At 35.9% G+C, this 24,223-nt stretch overlaps 1 protein-coding gene across 5 annotated transcripts in view; it reads left to right on the top strand.

The window, feature by feature from the left end:
- Nucleotides 1–19,849, top strand: part of ehd1a (EH-domain containing 1a) — a 32,149-nt gene extending 12,300 nt beyond the window's left edge. Inside the window, exons 3-6 of one of the 5 annotated variants that reach the window (XM_073921314.1) lie at nucleotides 11,592–12,004; nucleotides 14,601–14,765; nucleotides 17,771–18,866; nucleotides 19,605–19,849. In XM_073921314.1, the coding sequence (XP_073777415.1) occupies nucleotides 11,592–12,004; nucleotides 14,601–14,765; nucleotides 17,771–18,298 (1,106 nt within the window). In that variant the 3' untranslated portion in view covers nucleotides 18,299–18,866; nucleotides 19,605–19,849. 5 annotated transcript variants of the gene reach the window in all.
- Nucleotides 19,850–24,223: the final 4,374 nt, after the last annotated feature.

Here is a 24,223-nt window from a genome sequence, read left to right as displayed (position 1 = left end):
TGCCGTAGTTTATTAAAGACGAGAACTCCTCACAGCACGACAGCTGCACGGCTTCAGCAGACCTCCTCATTCCTGCAGCACGAGAGCTTTATGACTGTTTATGAGCGCCAAAAGTGTCGGATCTGTTTGGCGAAATATCTGACTGCGTGTCACCACATCCTTAAGGACTGTTTGGCGAAATATTTGACTGCATGTCACTGCATATCAAACGATTGACACGATATAACTAGAGAAATCTCCACTGTTCTGCTGAGTGAGAGAGCGCTTCTCACTGAACAGCGCAGCAGCGATGACGTAAGCATGCCCAGGCCCAATTGTGGTGTGAGTTCGGGCCTTTGGGGGAGATGGGAGGGGGGACAAGCGTGCTTTGGCCCGGTTCGAGGCAACTGTACCTAGTGTGAGTACGGCTTTAATCACACAACATTAACTGCAGTGTATGAGACAGTGTTTCGATGTGGTCCGGTTATGTTCTGTGACTGCTGGTGTTGGTTGCTGTATGGTTAAAAAATTATGACGGTTAAAGGAACTAGGTTAATTTCAATTTAAATAACTTGAAATGAAATAAAATATTAATCTTATATTTTTGACATTTTTTTGTGCGTTTAGGCGAGTTTTTGGGCGGCTTTTGGGCTGGGAAAAGTCAGCTATATCTGACAACACTGCTAGTGGGTTGCGTTTCATTGCAGGAGGAGAGCGTCACATGTGTTAGAGTGAAAACAGATTTTCATCCAAGCAAATCGATGTAAACGTCACACTCGACTTAATCGATAAAATCAATTTATCTTATCTTGACTTATTCATTCTTTACTTTTTTACCGTGCTTTAGGTTGTTTTGTAATCTTAGTCAGTTGATTAGTCCCAGGGTAAACAGAAGATCTGCCTTGCAAATCTTTGAGGTTTGTGCTTCACATGAATTCAAGTTTGTTTATTTGAAGAAAAAGCAGAAAAACAAGTCTGTCTTCCGTTCATGCACACTTCATTGTGTCAACCCGTGCAACGGCTCTCCGTAATACAGGAGCTATTTTATTATCTTTCCTCCAGTAACACTTTACTTCATTAAGTCAGGCAAGTCTGTTCACATCCCACAAGTGAAAGCAGAGGCAGTTCTAGCCTAATATGTAAATGCTAGTAGGGAAAAGGCTGTTGCGCTAAAATAATCTTGGCCACGTTGTTCCCAGTTCCCTCTTTTAATACCACTCGAAAGGTTTTGTGGGTGGAGAAGTGCTTTATCATCATATGACTGGTAGCTCACACTGTTAATTTTAATGTCGGCCAATATTTGACAGGGTCACTGTCTGATAGTAAGATTGAACTTTATTCTCATTCAGCTGTGAACAGGAAGAAAGAGAAGGAAATGCTGAGTCAACTCCATGTCCGACTGTAGATACAGATAGCAAAGAGCCAGCTGTGAAGAAACAGAAATGTGCCGCTGTTACAGGATATTTCTCAAGAGTCATGAGATCTGTTTGTCCCTTCTTTGGCTGATAATCTGACTCTGAGATCAAGATGAAAACTATTTTTATTTATTTATTTTTTTCTGACGTGAAGCACTTTGGCCAACTATATTAAATGCACTACTTAAAATTGAAATGTGTTATTTATCATTAATGCTGTTAATGTATTCTGCCATATAATTATCATAGACTTACATTTCCTCAAGGTTAACTGCACTTTTATTTTGAGTTGTAAAGAAGCTTGAGTTTAAGTCTATACGTCGCTTTTTCTCAAATAAATGCTGATGAAATGACTCTCAGGTCAGGACTGGAGATGAATTTGATGGCCTCATACAGTTAGATGACAGACATTTTGCTTTTGTAATGTACATGAAACTAAACTGCAGTTTTTGTTTAATTTTTAATTCTCGTGACATGAGTAGACATGACTTGAGCAGCCTGTTTGTGTTAGTGTTGTTATGATGCTGGAATTCAATACCAATCTGTACTGAAAATTTAATAATGTCTATTTCCTGCTAACATTTGAGCATGCTCTTAAACAGCGCTGATTTGCCATTGTGTTCATGTGCTCAACATAAATGACTGTGACTGGCCGTGAAAATCATCACCTCACTGAACTCAACACTGTTTACTGAGGCCTGTTTACACTAATACATTTTAGTTTTAGGTTATGTCTTCTGTGCATGGCAGCTAGCTCTCTGCAACTCTCACATGGTCACCCACTGAAGCTAAGCAGGGCTGCGCCTGGTCAGTACCTGGATGGGAGACCACATGGGAAAGCTAGGTTGCTGCTGGAAGTGGTGTTAGTGAGACCAGCAGGGGGCGTTCAACCTGTAGTCTGTGTGGGTTCTAACTCACCTGTGTAGTGCTGGGGACTCTATACTACTCACTGAGCGCAGACTTTCAGATGAGACATTAAACCGAGGTCCTGACTCTCTGTGGTTGTTAAAAATCCCAGGATGTCTTTCGAAAAAGAGTAGGGGTTTAATCCCGAGAACCTTGCCAAATTTGTCCACTGGCCTCAGTCCATCATGGCCTCCTAACCCTCTCCATATCATAACTTTCTTCATCCTTCTGTCTCCTCTCCACCAATCAGCTGATGTGTGGCGTGAGAAATGGCTGCCATCATGTCATTCAGGTGGATGCTGCATACTGGTTGTGTTTTAGGAGATTCCCCCTAACTAAAGCTCTTTGAGTGTCTAGAAAAGCGCTAAATCAGGGGTGTCCAAACTTTTTGGGCCGAGGGCCAGATGCAAAAAAACAAACGTTGTCGCGGGCCAAATTTTACATACATCACACAGACACGCATATATATATATATATATATATATATATATATATATATATATATATATATAATATAAATATATATAAATACAGTTGAAGTCAGAATTGTTAGCCCCCCTAAATTATTAGCCCCCATTTATTTTTTTTCCCAATTTCTGTTTAACGGAGAGAAGATTTTTTTCCACACATTTCTAAACATATTAGTTTTAGTAACTCATTTCTAATAACTGATTTATTTTATCTTTGCCATGATGACAGTAAATAATATTTGACTGGATATTTTTAAGACACTTCTATACAGCTTAAAGTGACATGATGGCCCAGTTTCACAAACATGGCTTAGATTAAGTCAGGACTAGGCCCTAGTTAAATAAGGTTTTTTAAGACACATTTATGAAAATGGCCTTAGAAAAATATTACTGGTGTGCACCTGGAGACAAAAAATGACACTGACATATTTTAAGACATCTCACCGCAAGTTATTCTGAGTTGAGACAGCTCAAACATGAAATTTAATCCTGACTAGCCCTAAACCTTGTTTGTGAAACCGGGGGTTAAAGGCTTAACTAGGTTAAGCAAGTTAACTTGTTAAGTCAAGGTAATTAGGCAAGTTATTTTATAACAATGGTTTGTTCTGAAGACTTAAGGGGCTAATAATTTTGACCTTAAAATGGTTCATAAAAAAATTTAAACCGCTTTTTATTCTAGCCGAAATAAAACAAAAGTCTTTCTCCAAAAGAAAAAAATATTATCAGACATACTGTAAAAATGTCCTTGCTCTGTTAAACATCATTTGGGAAATATTTAAAAAAGAAGAAATAAATCAAAGAGGGGCTAATAATTCAACTGTGTGTAGATAGATAGACAGACAGACAGACAGACAGACAGACAGACAGACAGACAGACAGACAGACAGACAGACAGACAGATAGATCATAACAAGAACTGCTGCTTAATTGAATACATGTAATAGCGACACCCGGTGGTTATTTTTTGAATTACGTTCATTTTTGTATAGCGGGCCAGATTCTATTGATATTTATAAAAAGCCTCACGGGCCGCCAAAAAACTGATTGCGGGCCGCAGATGGCCCGCGGGCCGTAGTTTGGACATGCCTGCGCTAAATAAATGTAAGGAATGATTAATTTTTATTATCACACTACCCTAGAGCCCCGCTGAAGGACCATTTTGATTTTAAAACGCTGCTGCTTCATGTCAGTGTGGATGGGGAAAACGGAGACATCAGAAAACTGAGGCGTGGCTGCCGACATTTGCCTTTCTGATTGGGGCTTTTCCTCAATATTACGTTATAGACTCTACAAAGTTTAGACTTGCATCTTTTCCCTTTAAGTTTAGACTTCGCAGGTTTATGATGAACTCCAGAGGACACGTCGAGTAAATCTTCAAACGTAACGCCAGTGCACTTATATAACGTAATCTTAACAACTTAAACACAACAGGCACCAAAAAGGTTAAGGCATCATGTAGTTACAGTCCATATGGAAAGTATTCATAGTGATTTACTCTTTCCACATTTTTTATGTTGCAGCCTTATTCCAAAATGGATTAAATTACTTTTTTTTTTCAAAATTCTACACTAGGGTTGGGCCGATAGACGATGCCATTGTCCATTGCTGATGGCTGATATACAACACGATGCTGAGCCGGAATCGCCGATCCTCCGCCCCCGTCCCAAACCTGCTTGCGAAAAAATACACACTCAGGCTCCGTTTACACTAATACGTCTTAGTGTTAAAATAGCATTTTAGAACGAAAATGATCCACATCCACCGTGTTTTACCTAGCATTTCTGAACAGCCCTCCGTCTACTGAAAACACACATAACGTGACCACATACACACACACACACACACACACACACACACACACACAACCACACACTCTGCCATGCGCTTGTCTGAGCTCCAGAGAGCAGTGCACGTCGGACAGTTTATCAAGAATATACCGCTGATTCGCATCTCACCTATAGTTGTTAAACGTGATATTAAGACATCCCAAGACTCTGGAAGTTCCGGAAGTCTCCCGCAAATGCATAGAGACTCCTGGATGCCCGCAAACGAGGGATAATCTCCCAAGAAATTGCACATCTCCTTCCTGGTCCTCAAATAAGTCGCACACCCTTCTCACCACTCACCACCGGGTCCATCCTAGCTCTTCAGACACGTCGCCTGCACTCTGTCACTGCCTCCAACCCCATACCCCCACCCCCCAATCGCCTATCGCAATGTTTCCCATTACACATTGTACGATGCCAAATTGGTCGACATCGCCCAACACTATTCTACACACAATATGCCATAATGACAATGTGAAAAAATATTTTCTTAAATTGTTGCAAATTTTTCAAATATAAAAAAACCTGTAATTTGTATCGCGTACAAATTTATAAACAAAACAGAGCCTAATAACGGCCTCCTTTTATTTTCATTGCAAAATATGAAACATTAGGCTCACCGTTGCTTTCAGCTCGTGCCAGAGTGCATGTATGGTCATGTGATGTGCGTTTTCATCGGTGTAGTGTGGACGGAGAGCTGTTCAAAAATGCTAGATGAAACTGCAGTGTGGCCGTGGATGATTTTCATTCTAAAACACCGTTTTAAAACTAAACCGTATTAGTGTAAACGGGGCCTGAGTGTAACCACAGATACTGGGACACTGGAGAACATTTTAAAGCCGTAAAGATCAGTCGATTCATCAGCCGATTGCTCGTACGTCAGCTTATAAACAGACCCGCTGATCTTCATGGCTGACCACACCTCTCAAAATTCCACACTCAGTCACGTCATTATCAAACTATGCCTTTGTTTGTTGTATATATATATGCGCCCTCTAGTGGCGAAAGTTACATGCAGTGCAGTGCCATTAGTTCATTTAAAATTAAATCCACTCAGTCATTTTCTTTTTGGCTTTGTCCCTTTATTAATCAGGGGTCGCCACAGCAAAATGAACCACCAACTTATCCAACGGATGCCCCCTCCACCTGCAACTTATCACTGGGGAAACACCCATACACTCCCATTCACGCACAGACAATTTAGATGATCCAGTTCACCTATAGTGCATGTCTTTGGACTTGTGGGGGAAACGGGAGCATTCGGTGGAAACCCACGCCAACACAGGGAGAACATGCCAACCCCACACAGAAACGCCAACTGACCAAGCCGGGACTCGAACCAGCGACTTTCATGCTGTGAGGTGATTGTGCTACCCACTGTGCCACTGTGCTGCCTTCATAATTAAATATACAGAAATATTAGTCCAAAACCCACCAAATTCTGTGGCATCCTATGTTTACAAGTTAAATTATGGCTGCAATCTTGGGAATCACAGGGCCCTACAGAGAACAGCATTACAAAGAGAGAGCTGTACAATCACAGAAATGTGCCATTGTTACAGGATCTTTCTTGAAACAAGTCACGTGACCTGCTTGTGTCCTCTGGGGCCGCTGGATCTAGAAAGCAGACACTGAGATCAAGGTTTCTCTCCAGACCTGAGGCTCCGGAGCCGCAGTTGAGTCTGTGTGCGATTGAGCATGAAAAGTGTTTGAGCGTTTCTGTCCGACTGCAGATCCAAATGCTCTTTGTGCTGCACGTGTTGCCGCAGGTTGCTATTGTGATGTCATTGTGGCATTCCTGTTTACTATTGCAACTCCAGCTCAGTCTTTGTGGGAAGGTGCGTTTACAAAGAATAGCTGGAAATAGAGTCACAAAATGGCATTAAGCATAAACTCTGAATTATTAACAAAATTCTTAAAAAAGAAAAAAGTTAAGGCGAGACACTACAAGCAATTTTCCATGGAGATTTTTAGCGGGTTTAAAGCATGACTATTTCAAACAGCGGTAAACATTGAAACAGGTGAAAACATGGAAACATTAAAACAGGACTTTTTAGCTCTCAGTGTAAAGAAAAGAAACGTAAAAAATACACATTTAATTGTTTCTTTTATGGCACTTTATAAATTTGTATATGAATTTGCAGTAAAGACTCAAGACATAAATTCAGATAGAAAGTATAGTTGAAGTCAGAATTATGAGCCCCCTTTGAATTTTTTTTATTTATTTCTCAAATGATGTTTAACAGAGCAATGAAGTTTTCACAGCATGTCTGATAATATTTTTTCTTCTGGAGAAAGTCTTATTTGTTTTAATTCGACTAGAACAAAAGCAGTTTTTAATTTGTTAATTACCATTTTAAGGACAAAATTATTAGCCCCTATAGGCTATTTTTGTACCCCGATAGTCTACAGAACAAACCATCATTATACAATAACTTGCCTAATTATCCTAACCTGCCTAGTTAACCTAATTAACCTAGTTAACCCTTTAAATGTCACTTTAAGCTGTATAGAAGAGTCTTGAAAAATATCTAGTCAAATATTATTTACTGTCATCATGGCAAAGACAAAATAAATCAGTTATTAGAAATGAGTTATTAAAACTATTGTGTTCATCCAATGATGATTCAATTACTTCCATCCAATTACTTCCAATTAATTACATCCAAAGTTCAGATGGTTTTAGTGCTATAAATGTGTGCAAACTGGTGCATATATAAAAATAAGGGGATGAAAATAAATGCATGCAAAATAATGATTCCAACATGTGCACTAGGGTTGTAACAATATACCGGTATGACGGTTTACCACGATTTGAACGTGCATGATTATCATACCATGAACAACTGCATATCAACGGTTTTAACCCTTAAAGACCGAGACAGCCGCCCGCGGCTAAAAATAAGTATTGCTCTTAAATGTTTAATAACTTTTGATCCGCTGATCCGATTCATACAATTCAAAGATTGGCATAAAGAAGAGAATCTCAGCTTTCCGGAATCGCGGACTTTCAGAGGCTCCGGAATCAGTGCGATTACGTCATCTAAATTTGACAACGCTGATTTGACAAAGAAACGCTCGTCACTGTGTCTCCGGACAAATCAGACATGATACATTGATGCATTGTCCCTCCTCCATGCCCAGATTGGTTCAAACTCGCTATATCACAACCAATAAGCATAGGTTTTGCTTTTGTTTGTGGACCAAGAATGAGCTTTTTGAACAACACGGAATGAGAGATAGGCATGCATTTCTGCGCGGCTAAATAAAACGCAAAAAAAAAAAAGTTTTGCATGAAATAATTCTCATACTAAGTACTTTTGCATGCACAGCAGCACAGAAACATGACAAAACAGTGACACAGCAAAGACGAACTGCTGCTCTTGCTGTTTTCAAAAGATGCAAATGAAGGTGCAGCTGTTTGTCTGCATTGCAGACAACCATATCCAAATCCATATCCACAAACAACCATATCCATGCTGGCACATAAAACCTAAGGATGTTCCATATTGAATCTAGTTTCGTTATGTAACTATTTATAGTATAGTAAATATTTATATCTATTTTTTTACTGAGGATTTGCACCATGTTTATTTGGACTTTGACACATTATTCATTATTTTCTTATTTTTTTATTTGTTCATTGTACAAGTGGACACATTCTCTCACTCTCTCACTCATTCTCTCACCACTAGACTGAAAAAAACAACGCTTTAATACATGTTTACAGCCATAAACTTGGTATTGCACTTTTGGTCTCCCATTTATCCTGCTTATAAGGAAGGACAGTTTAAGTTTATTTTTGTCTAATCTTAAAAGACCTTGCTTGTTTATTCCTTCTAATTTAATTTATTAAAATGGGAAATTTTTCAGTTTATTTTTATAAAAGACTTCTATAGTTCTATTAAAATGGTTCTTTCAAAAGTTTGTTGAAATAAAACCTTTGTACAGTCAGAAAACGTGTTCTTATTCTTTTCAGGGTCTTTGCTATGAGAATTACTATTTAATACCGTATACCGCGAAACCGTCAAACCGTGGTATTGTTTTAGACGATTATCATACCGTAAAAAATTCATACCGTTACAACCCTAATGTGCACATTCTGAGGAAAAATCACGTATTGATTCTCACTTTAAAAGCTGAGCTGAAATAACTTAATTGTTTAGGGGCAGCGCAGAGACTCAGTGGTTAGCATTGCAGCCTCACAGCAAGAAGGTTGCTGGTTCAAGTCCCGGCTGGATCAGTTGGCATTTCTGTGTGGAGTTTGCATGTTCTCCCCGTGTTGGTGTAGGTGTCCTCCGGGAGCTCCGTTTTCCTCCACAGTCCAAAAACATGCGGCACAGGTGAATTGGATAAGCTAAATTGGCCGTAGTGTGTGAATGTGAGAGTATATGGATGTTTAGTGCTAGGTTGTGGCTGGAAGGGCATCAGCTGTGTAAAACGTATACTGGATAAGTTGGCGATTCATTGTACTGTAGCGACCCCTGATAAATAAAGGGACTAAGCCAAAGGAAACTGTATAAATGAAATAATTGTTTTTTGTTCAGTCCACTTGAATTTGTAAAGACAGTTAGCTTATTTACCTGATTTGTGTTTGGACAACATGAATGAATTGTGTGGAGCCCTGTATCTCTTACACTGTGGGTTGTTATGAAATCATAGTGATATGTGTGTTTATTATTGCCGCTGGAGTTCATCTGTGTAGGAAGATGTGCTTTTGTCCAATGTCTGGGAATAGAGTCATGAAATGGTTTTGAAATAAAAAGTGGAACTGAGTTGCTGTGTGGTACAGGGTCATGTGAGAGTTTTCTGTTTTCCCAGAAGCGCCGCTCGCTGACCACTCAACTCATATTTATGATCAAATTTCTTTCTGAAGTTCATCAAGGTTTTTATGGGTCAAAGGTGTCCTGACTAGTCATACTGAGGGGGCCTGAAGAAGCGTTTCAGGGGAACTTTGGAAATCTCAAATTGATTTTAAAGCTTGAAAACTAAACTAAAATCAGTTAATCTCTTTCTCTTTTCAGCTTAGTCCCTTTATTATTCAGGGGTCGCCACAGCGAAATGAACCGCCAACTTATCCATCATATGTTTTATGCAGCGGATACCCTTCCAGTTGTAAAAACAAAAAATTAAAGTTAACTTAATCGATTTTAGTTGGGACAACAAAAAATTGTGAAAATGTTTTCCTTTCTGTGGTGTCCACTGATTAAATTACTTGAAAACACCTCATCCAACCTCCATATTTTTTTAAAATTTAATTTTAATTTAATATTATTTTTATATTATTATTATTATTATATAATTAATTTATTTTAACATATTTTGTTTACTATTATTAATATTGTTGCTGTTATTTATTATTTGTTTATATATTTAATATATATTTATATTTATTAATATTATTTACTATTGTTTTTGTTTTTGTTTTTCTTTATTATTTTTAACATATTTTTTATTTATATATGTATGTTTTATATATATATTTATTTATATTTTTTTTACTTGTTGTTGTTATTTTTTTGTATAATTTAATTATATTTTTTATTTATTAATTTTTATTTACTATTATTATTATTGTTGTTGTTTTTATTGTTGTTGTTATTATTTTTAACATTTTTATTTTATGATTTATTTACTGTTAATATTGTTGTTATTTATTATTTTTAATATATTTTTTAATCATAATTTTTATTTACTATTATTATTATTCATAATTTTTTACATATTATTATTTATACATGTTTTATTTACTACTACTATTATTATTAATATTATTATTATTATTATTATTATTACTATTATTAGTATTATTAATATTGTTTTTTATATTTTAACATTTTTATTCGTTAATTTTTATTTACTATTATTGTTGTTGTTGTTGTTTGTTATTTTTAACATTTTTATTTATTATATTTTTATTTATTTATTATTATTATTGTAGTTGATATTTATTTATTTATTTATTATGTGTTTTTATTTATAATTATTTTATTTGCTATTAATATTATTGTTTTATTATTTTTTTAGCATATTCTTATTTACAAATTTTTTATTTACTATTATTCATATTGTTGTTGTTTGTTATTTTTAAACATTTTTATTTATAATTTTTTATTATTATTAGTGTTAATGTTATATATTACATATTTTTACATATTTTTATTCACTATTATTATTATTTATTTTTAAATTATATTTTAACATATATGTTTACTATTATTATTATTGTTATTATTATTATTATTAAGTTGTGCTATTTAGCATAATTTTGTCATTTATTAATTTTTAATATTATATTATTTTGTCTTATCTTATTTTATTTTGTCTTATTTTGTCTTTTGTCTTAAAAAGTTAAAAGGGAAAAGTAGAAAGTCTTTCTCTATGTCTGTCATATTAAACATTTATGTTCTTTTCACTCAGTAAAAACTATTAAAAAATTATTTATTTATTTATTTATTCCAAATATTTCCCAAATTATGTTTAATAGAGCAAGAACATTTTCACAGTATGTCTGATATTTTTTCTTCTGGAGAGAGTCTTGTTTGTTTTATTTTGGCTAGAATTAAAGCAGTTTTTTATTTAAAAAAAAAACATTTAAGGTCAATTTTATTAGCCCACTTAAGCTTTATTTTATTTTGATTGTCTACAGAACAAACCATCATTTCATCATTATACAATGACTTGCGTAATTACTCTAACTTGCCTAGTTAACCCAGTTAAGCCTTTAAATGTCACTTTAAGCTGAATATTAGTATCTTGAAAAATATCCAGTCAAATATTATGTACTGTCATCATGGCAAAGATAAAATAAATCAGTTATTATAATTGAGTTATTAAAACTATGATGCTTAGTAATGTGTTGAAAAAAATCTTCTCTCCGTTAAACATAAATTGGGAGGTTATAAAAAAATAAACAGGAGGGCTAATAATTCTGACCTTGACTTTACATACAATTGAATTCAGCATCAAATCTTTCCATCTGCTCCTGATTTCAGGCTATGACTTTGCTGCTGTTCTGGAGTGGTTTGCGGAGCGCGTGGACCGAATCATCCTGCTCTTCGACGCCCACAAGCTGGACATTTCGGATGAGTTTTCAGAGGTGATCAAGGCCCTGAAGAACCACGAGGACAAGATGCGCGTGGTGCTGAATAAAGCAGATCAGATCAGCACGCAGCAGCTCATGAGGGTTTATGGAGCCCTCATGTGGTCATTGGGCAAGATCATAAACACCCCTGAGGTGGTGCGGGTTTATATCGGCTCCTTCTGGGCTCAGCCGCTGCTCATTGCTGATAACCGGAAGCTGTTTGAAGCGGAGGAGCAGGATCTTTTTCAGGATATTCAGAGTCTGCCGAGAAACGCAGCTCTGAGGAAACTCAACGATCTGATCAAAAGAGCACGTCTTGCTAAGGTGACAGCTTTTGTACAATTAATACAGTGAAATAATGTGATTCATTGAATTTACTTTTGTTTTTAAGGTATGAGGTTGCAAACTGTGTAGTTTCGGCAGAGTTTAATCATAATGGAGTGAAAGTTTATCATTTGCACATGTTTTTAAGGCCTGACAGAATCCAAAGTATTCAGGCACAAGAAATTTTACCTCTAATAAAGAATTATTATATTGAATTATTTAGACAGTAAAGACTTTTGCAGTGTTATTTTACATTGATTATAAAAATTCCTCACCTGAATATTATTTGACCGCCCTAAAAACACTTTTGTCTTTGCGCTTTTGTATTTACCTATGCATAATTATCTTCCCTACAGAATTATCCCAGTCAATCTAATTTAATAAAGGATCTCCTACTAGCAGTTTTCTAGTCCTCTGGTAAAGATTGTATATATGATATATTGCAATATTTATTGCAGAAAAACTCAATATCGCAATGTCTAATTTTCCAATATTGTAATAATAATGTAAATAAATAATGTAAATAATGAGTAAATCCGATGAATCAATATAAATGGTTGACATAAAATATAAAATATTGTTGATATAAAATAATGAGTAAATCCGATGAATCAATATAAATTATTTACATAAAATATAAAATATCGTTCAAATATAAAATTGAAAATAATTAGGAAATTAAATGAATCAGTATAAATTGTTGACATGCAAATAAAAAAATATAGTTGATATTGAATTAAATTTTTGAGTAAATCCGATGAATCAGTTTAAATTGTTGACATAAATTATAAAATGTTGTTAATAGAAAAATAGAAAATAAAAAATCATGAGTAAATTCAATAAATCAATATAAGTTGTTAATATTAAATATAAAATACTGTTGATAGAAAAATAGAAAATAATGAGTAAATCCGATGAATCAATATAAATTGTTGACATAAAATAAAAAATACTGTTCATATAAAAATATAAAATAATGAGTAAATCAAATTAATCAGTCTAAATTGTTGACATAAAATATAAAATATTGTTGAGATTAAATAGAAAAATGAGTAAATCAAATTAATTTATATAAATTGTTGACAAAAAATTGTTGATACAAAATAGAAAATAGAAAATGAGTAAATCCGATGAATCAGTATAAATTGTTGACATAAATTGTAAAATATTGTTGATATTAAATAGAAAATTAAAATAATGAGTAAATCCGATGAATCAGTATAAATTTATTTTCTTTTCCACTTTGTCCCTTTATTAATCTGGGGTCGCCACAATGGAATAAACCGCCAACTTTTCCAGCACATGTTGTACGCAGCGGATGCCCTTCCAGCTGCAACCCATCTCTGGGAAACATCCACACACACTCATTCACACTCATACACTACGGCCAATTTTGCCTACCCAATTCACCTGTACCGCATGTGTTTGAACTTGTGGGGGAAACCAGAGCACCCGGAGGAAACTCTTCACAGAAACGCCAACTGACCCAGCTGAGGCTCGGACCAGCGACCTTCTTGCTGTGAGGCGACAGCACTACCTACTGAGCCACTGCGTCACATCAGTATAAATTTTAACTGTATTTGTAAGAAACAGCACAAGCTTGTTTATTTCTACCACTTCTCCACTCCACATTAATCGTGTATTATTAATATTAGTTTCATCATTGATTAAAAAAAATAAATGTTGAAAATGAAGTTGAAATTTCAGCTTTAGTCGATAAAAAATGTTTTTTTTTTTTTTGTAAAATAAATAAATAAATAATAAAAATCCTCAAAATATTTAATTGTAAAATTTCACCCTATTTTTAAAAATATTTATAAAATAAAAATACTGTATATACAGTATATATAATGATCTTATTAATTTACATAATAAAGCATGTATTTGTATTATTAATGTTCAGTAAATTCAAGAAGGTCGCTGGTTCGAGCCTCGGCTGAGTCAGTTTGTATTTCTATGTGGAGTTTGCCTGTTCTCCCTGTGTTCGCGTGCGTTTCTTCCGGGTGCTCTGATTTCCCCCACAGTCCAAAGACATGCTCAATAGGTGAATTGGCCTGGCTAAATTGTCCGTAGTGTATGTGTGTGAATGGGAGTGTATGGGTGTTTCCCTGTGATGGGTTGCTGGGAGGGCATCTGCTGCGTAAAACATGCTGGATAAGCTGATGGTTCATTCCGCTGTTTCAACCCCTGATTAATAAAGCCGAAAAGAAAATAAATGTATGAATTTATACTGATTCATCGGATTTACTCATTTTCTATTTTATATCAAAATAAAATAAAACTTTATAATTAATTTATAATAATTTTTTATTATAAAAATTATTAATTTATATTTATACAATATTAATTTTGATTTATTTACTTAATTTTCCTCTGTTGCTTATGGATTCAGTGTTCAGTGTTTATGAAAATGTCTTTTTCCTTAATGAACTTTATTCCCCGCTGAGGCTGTTTACAGGATTTGATCTCTCAGATAAAGTTTCACATCTTATTTTCATTATATGAAGTAACCCAATGCTTGTGAGACGCTTCATTTTAACACGCTGTACGGCACAGATGTTATTTGTATATAATTTGAGCTCTTTTTTTTTTCCAGGTACATGCTTACATTATCAGTGCTCTGAAGAAAGAGATGCCGAGCGTGTTTGGCAAAGACTCAAAGAAGAAAGAGCTTATTAACAACTTGGGCGCTATATATGAAAAGATCCAGAAAGAGCACAACATTTCACCAGGAGACTTTCCAAACCTTAAGAAAATGCAGGTATGACGTCATTCATTTTTTTTTTTTGACTATTAAAAGCACTGAGTGAATGTAAAGAGTCAATATGATTCTTAGTAATGTTTTTAATATTGATTAAGTGAAAAAAATTATTAGTTTTCAGTTCAACGCAGAATTAAAGTCCCTTTCAAGGAATAAGGAAAGGAAAGGTCCCTTCACTCGTTGGCCATATTTGCAACATATATGAACCTATATACTCTATTCAGATGTACTCTACTATAAAATCTCCTTCTGAATAATGTATAATAAACAAATAGAAGATTTGCCGTCAAGAATTACTTCGGAAATGACTTCAGAAGTCCTACATGATTGGACACAGCATTATTCAGAGGATGATATTGTGTAATCAGTACGTTATTGGTTCTTATCGTTGTTAAAAAGTTCAAATGACAGGATGACGTCTGTTCGTGTCCTCCAGAAACAGCTATATAGAAGGCTGGTGTCATGATCGTGGGTCTGACCCCCTTTAAACTTTGATCTCCTATCCTGATTGGTAGCGAATGTGATGACGTCACAGGGTGGAATTGAGATTGACGTCTTCACGGACGAATGGGATACTGGAATGGGCGATCCTGAGAATTGACAGAGAAAGAGAGAGAGAGAGAGAGAGAGAGAATTAAATTTTTGCCCTAAATACACCACGACTAGAGGAATGTTTTTCCCCCAATTTGAAACATTAATCAGTTCATTTTTTAATTTAAATGACTCAGAAAACTTTACCATATACTCAGAGAGGACGAATTGACATTTAGACTAGCTGCAAAATATGTATACACCCTACACACCATAAGAAATGGTTAATATAAATTTGTGTATCTTATTTAAATAATTTAAACTTTTTACTATTATTATTATTATATTTATCAAATGTATTGTTTTTTGTGTGTGTGTGTGTGTGTGTGTGTGTGTGTGTGTGTGTGTGTGTGTGTGTGTGTGTGTGTGTGTGTGTGTGTGTGTGTGTGTGTGTGTGTGTGTGTGTGTGTGTGTGTGTGTGTGTGTGTGTGTGTGTGTGTGTGTGTGTGTGTGTGTGTGTGTGTCATTATATCTTATCTGTATTACTATTAATTTTCAATGGTTTTAATATGGTTTATATTTGAAGTGCTTTGGCAATACTGTACTTAATGTCATGCCAATAAGGCAACTTGAACTTGAGAGAGAGAGAGAGAGAGAGAGAGAGAGAGAGAGAGCACACACAAGCAAAACAAGCAGGCATTTACATATGACTGTAACAAGAACCTATAATCGATCAAATTTGTCATGGTCAATTTTCTCAATTACTTTCCCTACTGTGTGTGGAGTCTTGTGACCCGGCTCTGTTAAGGCTAATTTTTACTTATTATATTATTCTGATATTATACTTCTTGTAATATGTGAGCATATTTACTGTACAAAACCTGTCAGTGAACTATGAGAGCAAAAACATATAATAAACAAATAAAATAATTGTTCATTAATTGTAATTAAAACATAAATTAAAATGTTCAATTAATCGAGATTTAGATTTTAGGCCAAATCGCCCAGCCCTTATGTTGACTCAAAACAAATCGATTAAGTTAACTTAATCGTTTTTACAAATTTAAGTGGATCAAACATAAAACAAGTTGTCCACCCAAAAATTAACGAATTTTGTTGTTTCAACTTATTTTAAAAAGTTGTTTGAACAAACAGCAAACGCCATTTCTTGGGCCCTATCATACACCCAGCGCAATAAGACACAAGACGTGTATGGCAGGTTTTGTTGCTATTTTCAGACCAGTGCAACAGTAATTTTGTCATTTCCCGCCACATTGTTAAAATAGCAAATCCATTTGCGCCACTTTGTGGACTAATGTGTGTGCTGGTCTGAAAAGGAGGCGTGTTAAAGAGCATTGTTGGCACGTGGCTATTTTGGGGAACTGAAATAGACTGCGGCATTGACCACCTAATATCTGGTCTAAAGTCAAGCACAGAGCGCATTAGTTATCGCATTAGTGCGGGTCCAGGTACGCTTACACATTGCTTAATACACACAGGATGTAAAGCAATACACAAATATCTTTACAAATGAAAACAATCAAAGGATTAAAATGTTACAAAATATATTATTTTCTACACAAATATAAAAACCAATTCCTATGTGCCTTCTTCATCTTGGGGGGCTTTTTCAGTTTATTCATGACAATTTGCATTTGTATAAGGTTATTGTTATTAGTCGTATTATTATTTATTATATGCATATTTATATTTGTTTTAATAAAAACAAGTTTAGATTTGTTCACCTGTCGGGTTTTAGAGACGTCTGCATCACCATATGGGGCATAAGAATAGGACGTGTGTTTGGATATAACTCGTTATTATTGTTTATGATTGTTTGCTGGAAATTAGAACTGATTTTAGTAATAGTTTTAAAACAAATCGTTGTGCTTAACAAACAAAATCAAATATGTAGGCTAATGGATTTCTTCAGCACAGTGTGTACAACACTGTTTCCTTATCTACGAAAGTAAAGGAGTAAAGAGTAAAAGTAAAGAGAGAGGCCGATTGGAGGAGGCTCGTTCTTTGTTCTCGCGCTGCAGATACTCTGTTTAATTGTTTTCTCTCTAGTGAAGTGTTCAGTTTTTCCACTTACAAAGTCACCATGTGAATGGCAAATGCACCATGGTGTGACAAAACTGACTCTTAAAGGTATTGGGAGACGAGACTTTGATTGGTGTAATGTATGCTCCAAACACACCCAGAACTCATTAAGAGAATAGGCACAACCCTGTTAGACCATGCACTATTTTCCGTCCTTAAAAAGCAAAAGTGCATTTGGACATTCCCCTAATGCTTTTGCGCCATGTGCTTTAGATTATGTGCCCAGATTGTTAAAATAGAGCCCTTTGAGTGCAATGTGTAACTCGCGTTCTGGACTTAACTAAATCTCACCTGTGGGTCTATACTGCTCAAATGGTTGAAATTGCATCTTGTGTTTTTCTTAAAAATAAAAACACAATTTTTTCCCCCAGGAGTTGCTATCTGTTCAGGACTTCACCAAATTCCCTGCCATGAAGCCCAAACTTCTAGAGTCGGTGGAAGACATGCTAGGTAACGACATCGCTAAGCTAATGGCACTGGTGCGTAAAGAGGAGGCCACCATGCCCAGCCAATCAGTGAAGGGCGGTGCTTTTGAGGGAATCTCAAACGGCCCGTTCGGTCATGGGTACGGAGAAGGCGCCGGCGAAGGCATCGACGAGCTGGAGTGGATCGTGGGCCGTGACAAACCATCCTACGATGAAATTTTCTACACCCTCTCTCCGATCAACGGGAAGATCTCCGGAGCCACAGCTAAGAAGGAGATGACGAAGTCCAAGCTGCCGAACACAGTGCTGGGGAAAATCTGGACTCTGGCAGATGTGGATAAAGATGGATACCTGGATGACGAAGAGTTTGCTCTGGCCAATCACCTGATCAAGGTAAAGCTTGAGGGCTTCGAGCTCCCGGCTAAACTTCCCAATCATCTGGTGCCTCCGTCCAAACGGCAAGAGCACAATTGAGGATCTCAATGGCTTTAGCTTCATTCCAAAAGTGCCCAAACCGCATCTGCTAGCTAGTTTTTAAAAATGATACAACATGAATCATTAAAGTTTCCTTCTGTTTTAACCCAAGCGCCACCCCCAAGACTTAAACAACCCAAGACAGCTTAATACAGTGTTTACCAACCATGTTCTAGAAGGCACACCAACATTACACATTTCCCACTCTTCCCTAATCAAACACACCTGAACTGAAGTTAATGGATTAGATAAGGGAGACATCCAAAATATGTGCTGTTTGCGTGCCTTCAGTAACATGGTTGGGAAACACTGGCTCAATACAATAATTAGGGTCAAATATTATAAATGTAATGGAAAATAATAACAAATAGCAGAGGGAAGAAGAAGAAAAAAATAATAAAATCAAATTTGCAGGACTACATACAGTACTACAAACTACATTAAAGTCAAAACGTCATGAAGCGGATACAAAGAGATTATTTAACAGCTGCGCAATTCCTCCAGATTTTAAAAATACGATAAAATAGGTTCCCTTGCTAGCTAGTTTTGACCATACTTTTGACCAATGGTCTCAAACTCAATTCCTGGAGGGCTGCAGCTCTGCTCAGTTTAGCTCCAACCACTACCAACTCAAACCTGCTTAATATTCCATAGTAATCTTGAACACGTTGATTAGTTGGATCAGCTGTGTTTGATTAGGGCTGGAGCAAAACTGTGCAGAGCTGCAGCCCTCCAGGAATCAAGTTTGAGACCTTTGCTTTTGACTAACAGGTGAACTGGAGTGGGATTTTTCTGTCTTAAACGAGTAGATTTGTAGGCAATGAAAATATGCTTTGGCTGAGAATGATTGAACTGAGACCATGAACTAACGTGCCAGTGAGAGACTTCTTTTCTTCCTTCTCTTGTTTAGTTTTAGAAATGGAGAAACCACTATACGAGCGCTGAATGAATTTGATTGATTGCAGAACTTACTTGTGGTACTGTTTATTAGGCATTGAGAGCGGGGAGAAATTGAGGATGTTGGGGGGGGGGGGGGGGGGGGGTTAATTTACAAGTAAAGATAATGTGAAAATAAATATTCCATTTAGGTTTCAAACTCAATTCCTGGAGGGCCGCAGCTCTGCACAGTTTTGCACCAACTCTAATCAAACACAGCTGATCTTGTCGTGTTTAGTAGTCTAATTTGTGAGATCAGCTGTGTTTGATTAGGGTTGGAGGAAAACTGCAGAGCTGCGGCCCTCCAGGAATTTTGATTAGGGTTGGAGGAAAACTGCAGAGCTGCGGCCCTCCAGGAATTGAGTTTGAGACCTATAAATGCTCTATGACTCCAAAAATGATTGCTTTTTTTGGGCAATACTTCCTTAACTTATTCTTTTCCTTGAGAACAATTGTATCTGTTGTGTATTTTCAATTTTGAAAATGTAATGTTGAATGTATTCTCTTGATTTAATTTCTTAAGGGTGTATCTGTACTTTCTTTTGGGAGCTTGTGATTTAAATCCTCATCTTGAATGCAGCGATTACATTGACCAATAAAAGAGTTTATTTGTAATCTGTGCTTCAAAGACTTTTATTTCTTTTTTTATTTTTGTAATTTTGCTATTATTCGAAACCTCTATTACTTTCCTATCATTGTAAAACAGTCATAACCAGGGCCAGATGGAATCTGCGGACGTTTTTTGCTATTTCTGCGGAGAATTTTGGTAAAAATCTGCAGATTTCTGCAGAATTATTTTGGGAGTATCCAGCAGAGTATCATAATTAAAACCTTAATATATTAAATAAAAGTAATACATTTCTGAATATAAATGGAATAAAATCAGATTTACACATTTACTAAAGTAAATAAACAGAATTAATAATGGGACAAAAATCTGCAGAAATCTGTGGAAAATCTGTGGAATTCTGCACGCGCAGATTCCGTGTGGGCCTAATCATAATTCAAAACTATATTGTATCAGATTATATAAACGTCTTATTAAAGACTGTAATGAGTTAATTAAATTGGATAATTTCTGCATATACAGCGGGGAAATAAGTATTGAACACGTCACCTTTTTTTCTCAGAAAACATATTTCTAAAGGTGCCGTTTACTTGAAATTTTCACCAGATGTTGGTAACAACCAAAGAAATCTATATATGCCTAGAAAACAAATCCAATTGGTTTACAAATTAAGTTACGTGTAATAAAACGACACAGGGAAAATGTATTGAACACATGAAGAAAGGGAGATGTAGAAAGACAGTGAAAGCCCAGACAGCAGCTGAAATCTTCCGCAACCCTCTGCCCTGTATATTAACCTCAGCTGCTTCAGTCTAACATCTATATTATTAGGATAATGAAGATGAAACCCGGGTGAACATTTCATCAAGACAATGATCCAAAGACAGCCGAGGAAACTGCGTTCAGAGAAATAAAATCAAGCTGTAGAATGGCCCAGCCAATCACCTGACTTAAATCCAATAGAAAATACAGAATAAAGATCAGATTTGATAGACTTGACCCACAGAACCATCAAGATTTTTACACTCTGTTGAAGTCTGTGAGAAACTCACACCTGAGCAATGCATGTTACTTCATTCTCCATATTAGTGACGTCTTTAACCTGCCGTCATTAAAAAGCCTTTTATATAAAGCTTTAAATAAGTTACATTTCAGTATTTCAACACTTGTGTTATTCCATTGTTATTACACTCATTTTTCAGATTTTATGACATGGTGCATTATCCAGCTGGAAGTAGCCATCAGTAGATGGGTACACTGTGGTCATAAAGGGATGGACATGGTGAGCAACAATAATGCTGTGACGTTGACACAATGCTCAATTGGTGCTAATGGGCCCAAAGTTTGCCAAGAAAATATCCCCCACACCGTTACACCACCACCACCAGCCTGAACTGTTGATACAAGGCAGAATCAATACATGCTTTCATGTTGTTGATGTCATCCGAATGTCACGGCAGAAATCAAGGCTCATCAGATCAGGCAACGTTTTTCCAATCTTCTATTGTCCAATTTTGGCGAGCCTGTGTGAATTGTAGCCTCAGTTTCCTGTTCTTAGCTGACAGGAGTGGCACCGGTGTGGTTTTTTGCTGCTGTTGCCCATCTGCCTCAAGGTTAGACGTGCTGTGCGTTCAGAGATGCTCTGCTGCACACCTCAGTTGTAACGAGTGGTTATTTGAGTTACTGTTGCCTTTCTATAAGCTGGAATCAGTCTGGACATTCTCCTCTGGCATCAACAAGGCATTTGTGCCCACAGATTCCCGCTCACTGAATATTTTCTCTTTTTCAGACCATTCTCTGTCACCATGGTTCTGCTTGAAAATCCCAGTAGATCAGCAGTTTCTGAAATACTCAGACCAGCCCGTCTGGCACCAACAACCATGCCATGTTTAAAGTCACTTAAATCAGCTTTCTTCTCCATTCTGATGCTCGGTTTGAACTGCAGCAGATCGTATTGGCCATGTTTACATGCCTAAATGCATTGAGTTGCTGCCATGTAATTGGCTGATTAGAAATTTTCAGTAACGAGCAGTTGGACAGGTGTACCTAATAAAGTGGCCAGTCAGTGTAAATATAAATTATACAAAAGATATGCAAATTTAAATATCTACGTGACAGAATTGTATGGCATATTTTTGTTTCTATGTATGTGTGGATCACATGTGCATAATAAACATTTAATACACACACATATGGTGGAACAAACTTTTATTGTGGATGCGATTATGCACTAATAAACAAATCTGGGGTCCGTTCTTCGTACCTCGCTTAAATGATCTAAGATTATTTGGCAGATCCTGAATCTTTTAATCTTGATAACTGATCTCTCGCTAATTTGGTTCTTCAAACAAGTTCGCGAATCAGATTAGAATGTCTGGATAAACTGATCTGAGATCGCTGCGTGTGCTGTGAAGGACAGATCTATCGATCCTCGAAATCATGATCAGCAATGCAATGATTGGCTGACGGCACAGCAGCGTAATGACATCATCTGATTAATCAATTATCCATGTGAGCAAAATTACGTCAAATTAGCAGTAAACGGCTTGTTAAATATGACACGCAATAACCTTCCACATTTGTTGTGAGCTGCAGGCTTTCCACTTTCATGTGTCGAGAGTATTCATCATGTATTTCAATGCAAATCAGTGTATTTAGTTCCACATTTAGAGAAGATTTTCTTTGTAGCCGTTTTTTAATCGGTGTAAAGAATAACTGGTTGTTTACAAAAGCATTTTCATATTGGTAAAGGCGTCTGCAACTTTTGTGAAGCATCAAATCACTGGCATATTAACTGTCAAAACATGTTTAAGACTGCATAAATGTATTATTGCTTTAAAAAAGTCACATATTGTGCATTTCTATACACAATTTGTACTAAAGCGATCTATAAAGTTCATATCAATAAGTTTTCTCTTTGCACCACCAGGTGGCAGTCTTTGTACTTTCATTTCGAGGGTGCAGATTGCATAAAGTTTATTAATATATATAACTTAATTTATTTTATTAATGACGATAACTTTATATATATAGTAAAAAAAATATGTACCATTTTCCCAAGTGTATATAACTACTACTGTAAGAAAATATCAGAATTGGGAACATACTTTCTGTATTATCTTTGCTTGAGCCGAGCCGATCTAATCCTGTTTATATGAATTGAACCTGCTCCCAATCAGGTTTGACCTAGCAGAACTGTTGCCATGACAACAACTCTCGGATCAGCTTTGAAGAACGAAACGATCCTGGATCGTATCAAATCGTCAACATCCAAATCCAGCTAACTGATTAATCCACGTACGAAGAACGGACCCCTGATTTGCATTTTGAGTGTTTTTTTGTTCCTCTATTAAACTTGTGCAGTTTTTAGAACAAATTTTCCAAGACAGTAAAGTCTTTGAATGCCAAACGCCAGCACTGACGGTTGTGAACGTTGTGCACATATAAATCTGTCATCTGTGTTGATGAGTGCTGACAGAAGACGGTCAATCTGAGTGGAATCCCTGAAGATGTGCTGGAATGGCAGTAATGCAGCGACAGCTTCATATATTTCTCTCTTATCAAGATGTTGTTGAGGCATGTCGAGTTGCTTCATGCAGAGTCTTGTGTTTTCTTTGGAAGACTTGATTATTATTGATTTTTTTTCCCCCTGTTATGCAGCTGAATATTACTAGTTTGATGTAATGTGAACCATCTTCCAACACAATAATACAAATAATTAATAACAACAGTAGTACATGTATATTTTCTTAATGATCTCTCATCTGATTAGTGTTCAAATGTTTAATTTGTAATATTACTATTCAAGAATTATTTTAGATTCCGTCTCTCTAGATGACACGAATGCATGTTAGTTGGCATTGAGTTACTCCCTGTATTGTTTTGTATTATTTCTTTCATTCGACATGCATTAAAAATAATCAAAATAAATACTTCTTAACTCTTCTGAAGTTTAAACATTTGTTTTGGTCTTAAAGGCGACCTATTATGCCCCTTTTACAAGATGTAATAAGTCTCCGATGTCCCTAGAGTGTGAAGTTTCAGCTCAAAATCCCTCACAGATAATGTTTTATAACTCTTTGAAACTGCCCTTTTAAGACTTCTATCCTAATTGTGCCGTTTTGGTGGCTGTCGCGCTAAACGCAAATAAGATTGTGCTTTTTTTAAAGAGGGTGGAGCTACAAATGTCTATGTGTCAGCATGATAATAATAATAAGCATGGTGGCAGATTCAAAAACAAGACTAACGTTCTATGCTGATGAGTGAGAGATGGTCAAGTTGGGTAATTGATTGTGTCTTGATGATTTTCTGATGAATGTATTACTCTCATTTATATGCTTATTTGAGTGATTTCAGTAATATTATTATTATTATTATTATTATTATTATTATCTATTGTATTATTACCCATACCTGTGGCA

Source organism: Danio rerio, chromosome 14, assembly GCF_049306965.1.
Source record: "Danio rerio strain Tuebingen ecotype United States chromosome 14, GRCz12tu, whole genome shotgun sequence".
Taxonomy (NCBI): Eukaryota; Metazoa; Chordata; class Actinopteri; order Cypriniformes; family Danionidae; genus Danio; species Danio rerio.
Note: the sequence above shows the minus strand (reverse complement) of the source record. Positions and strands in the feature narration are given on the sequence as shown.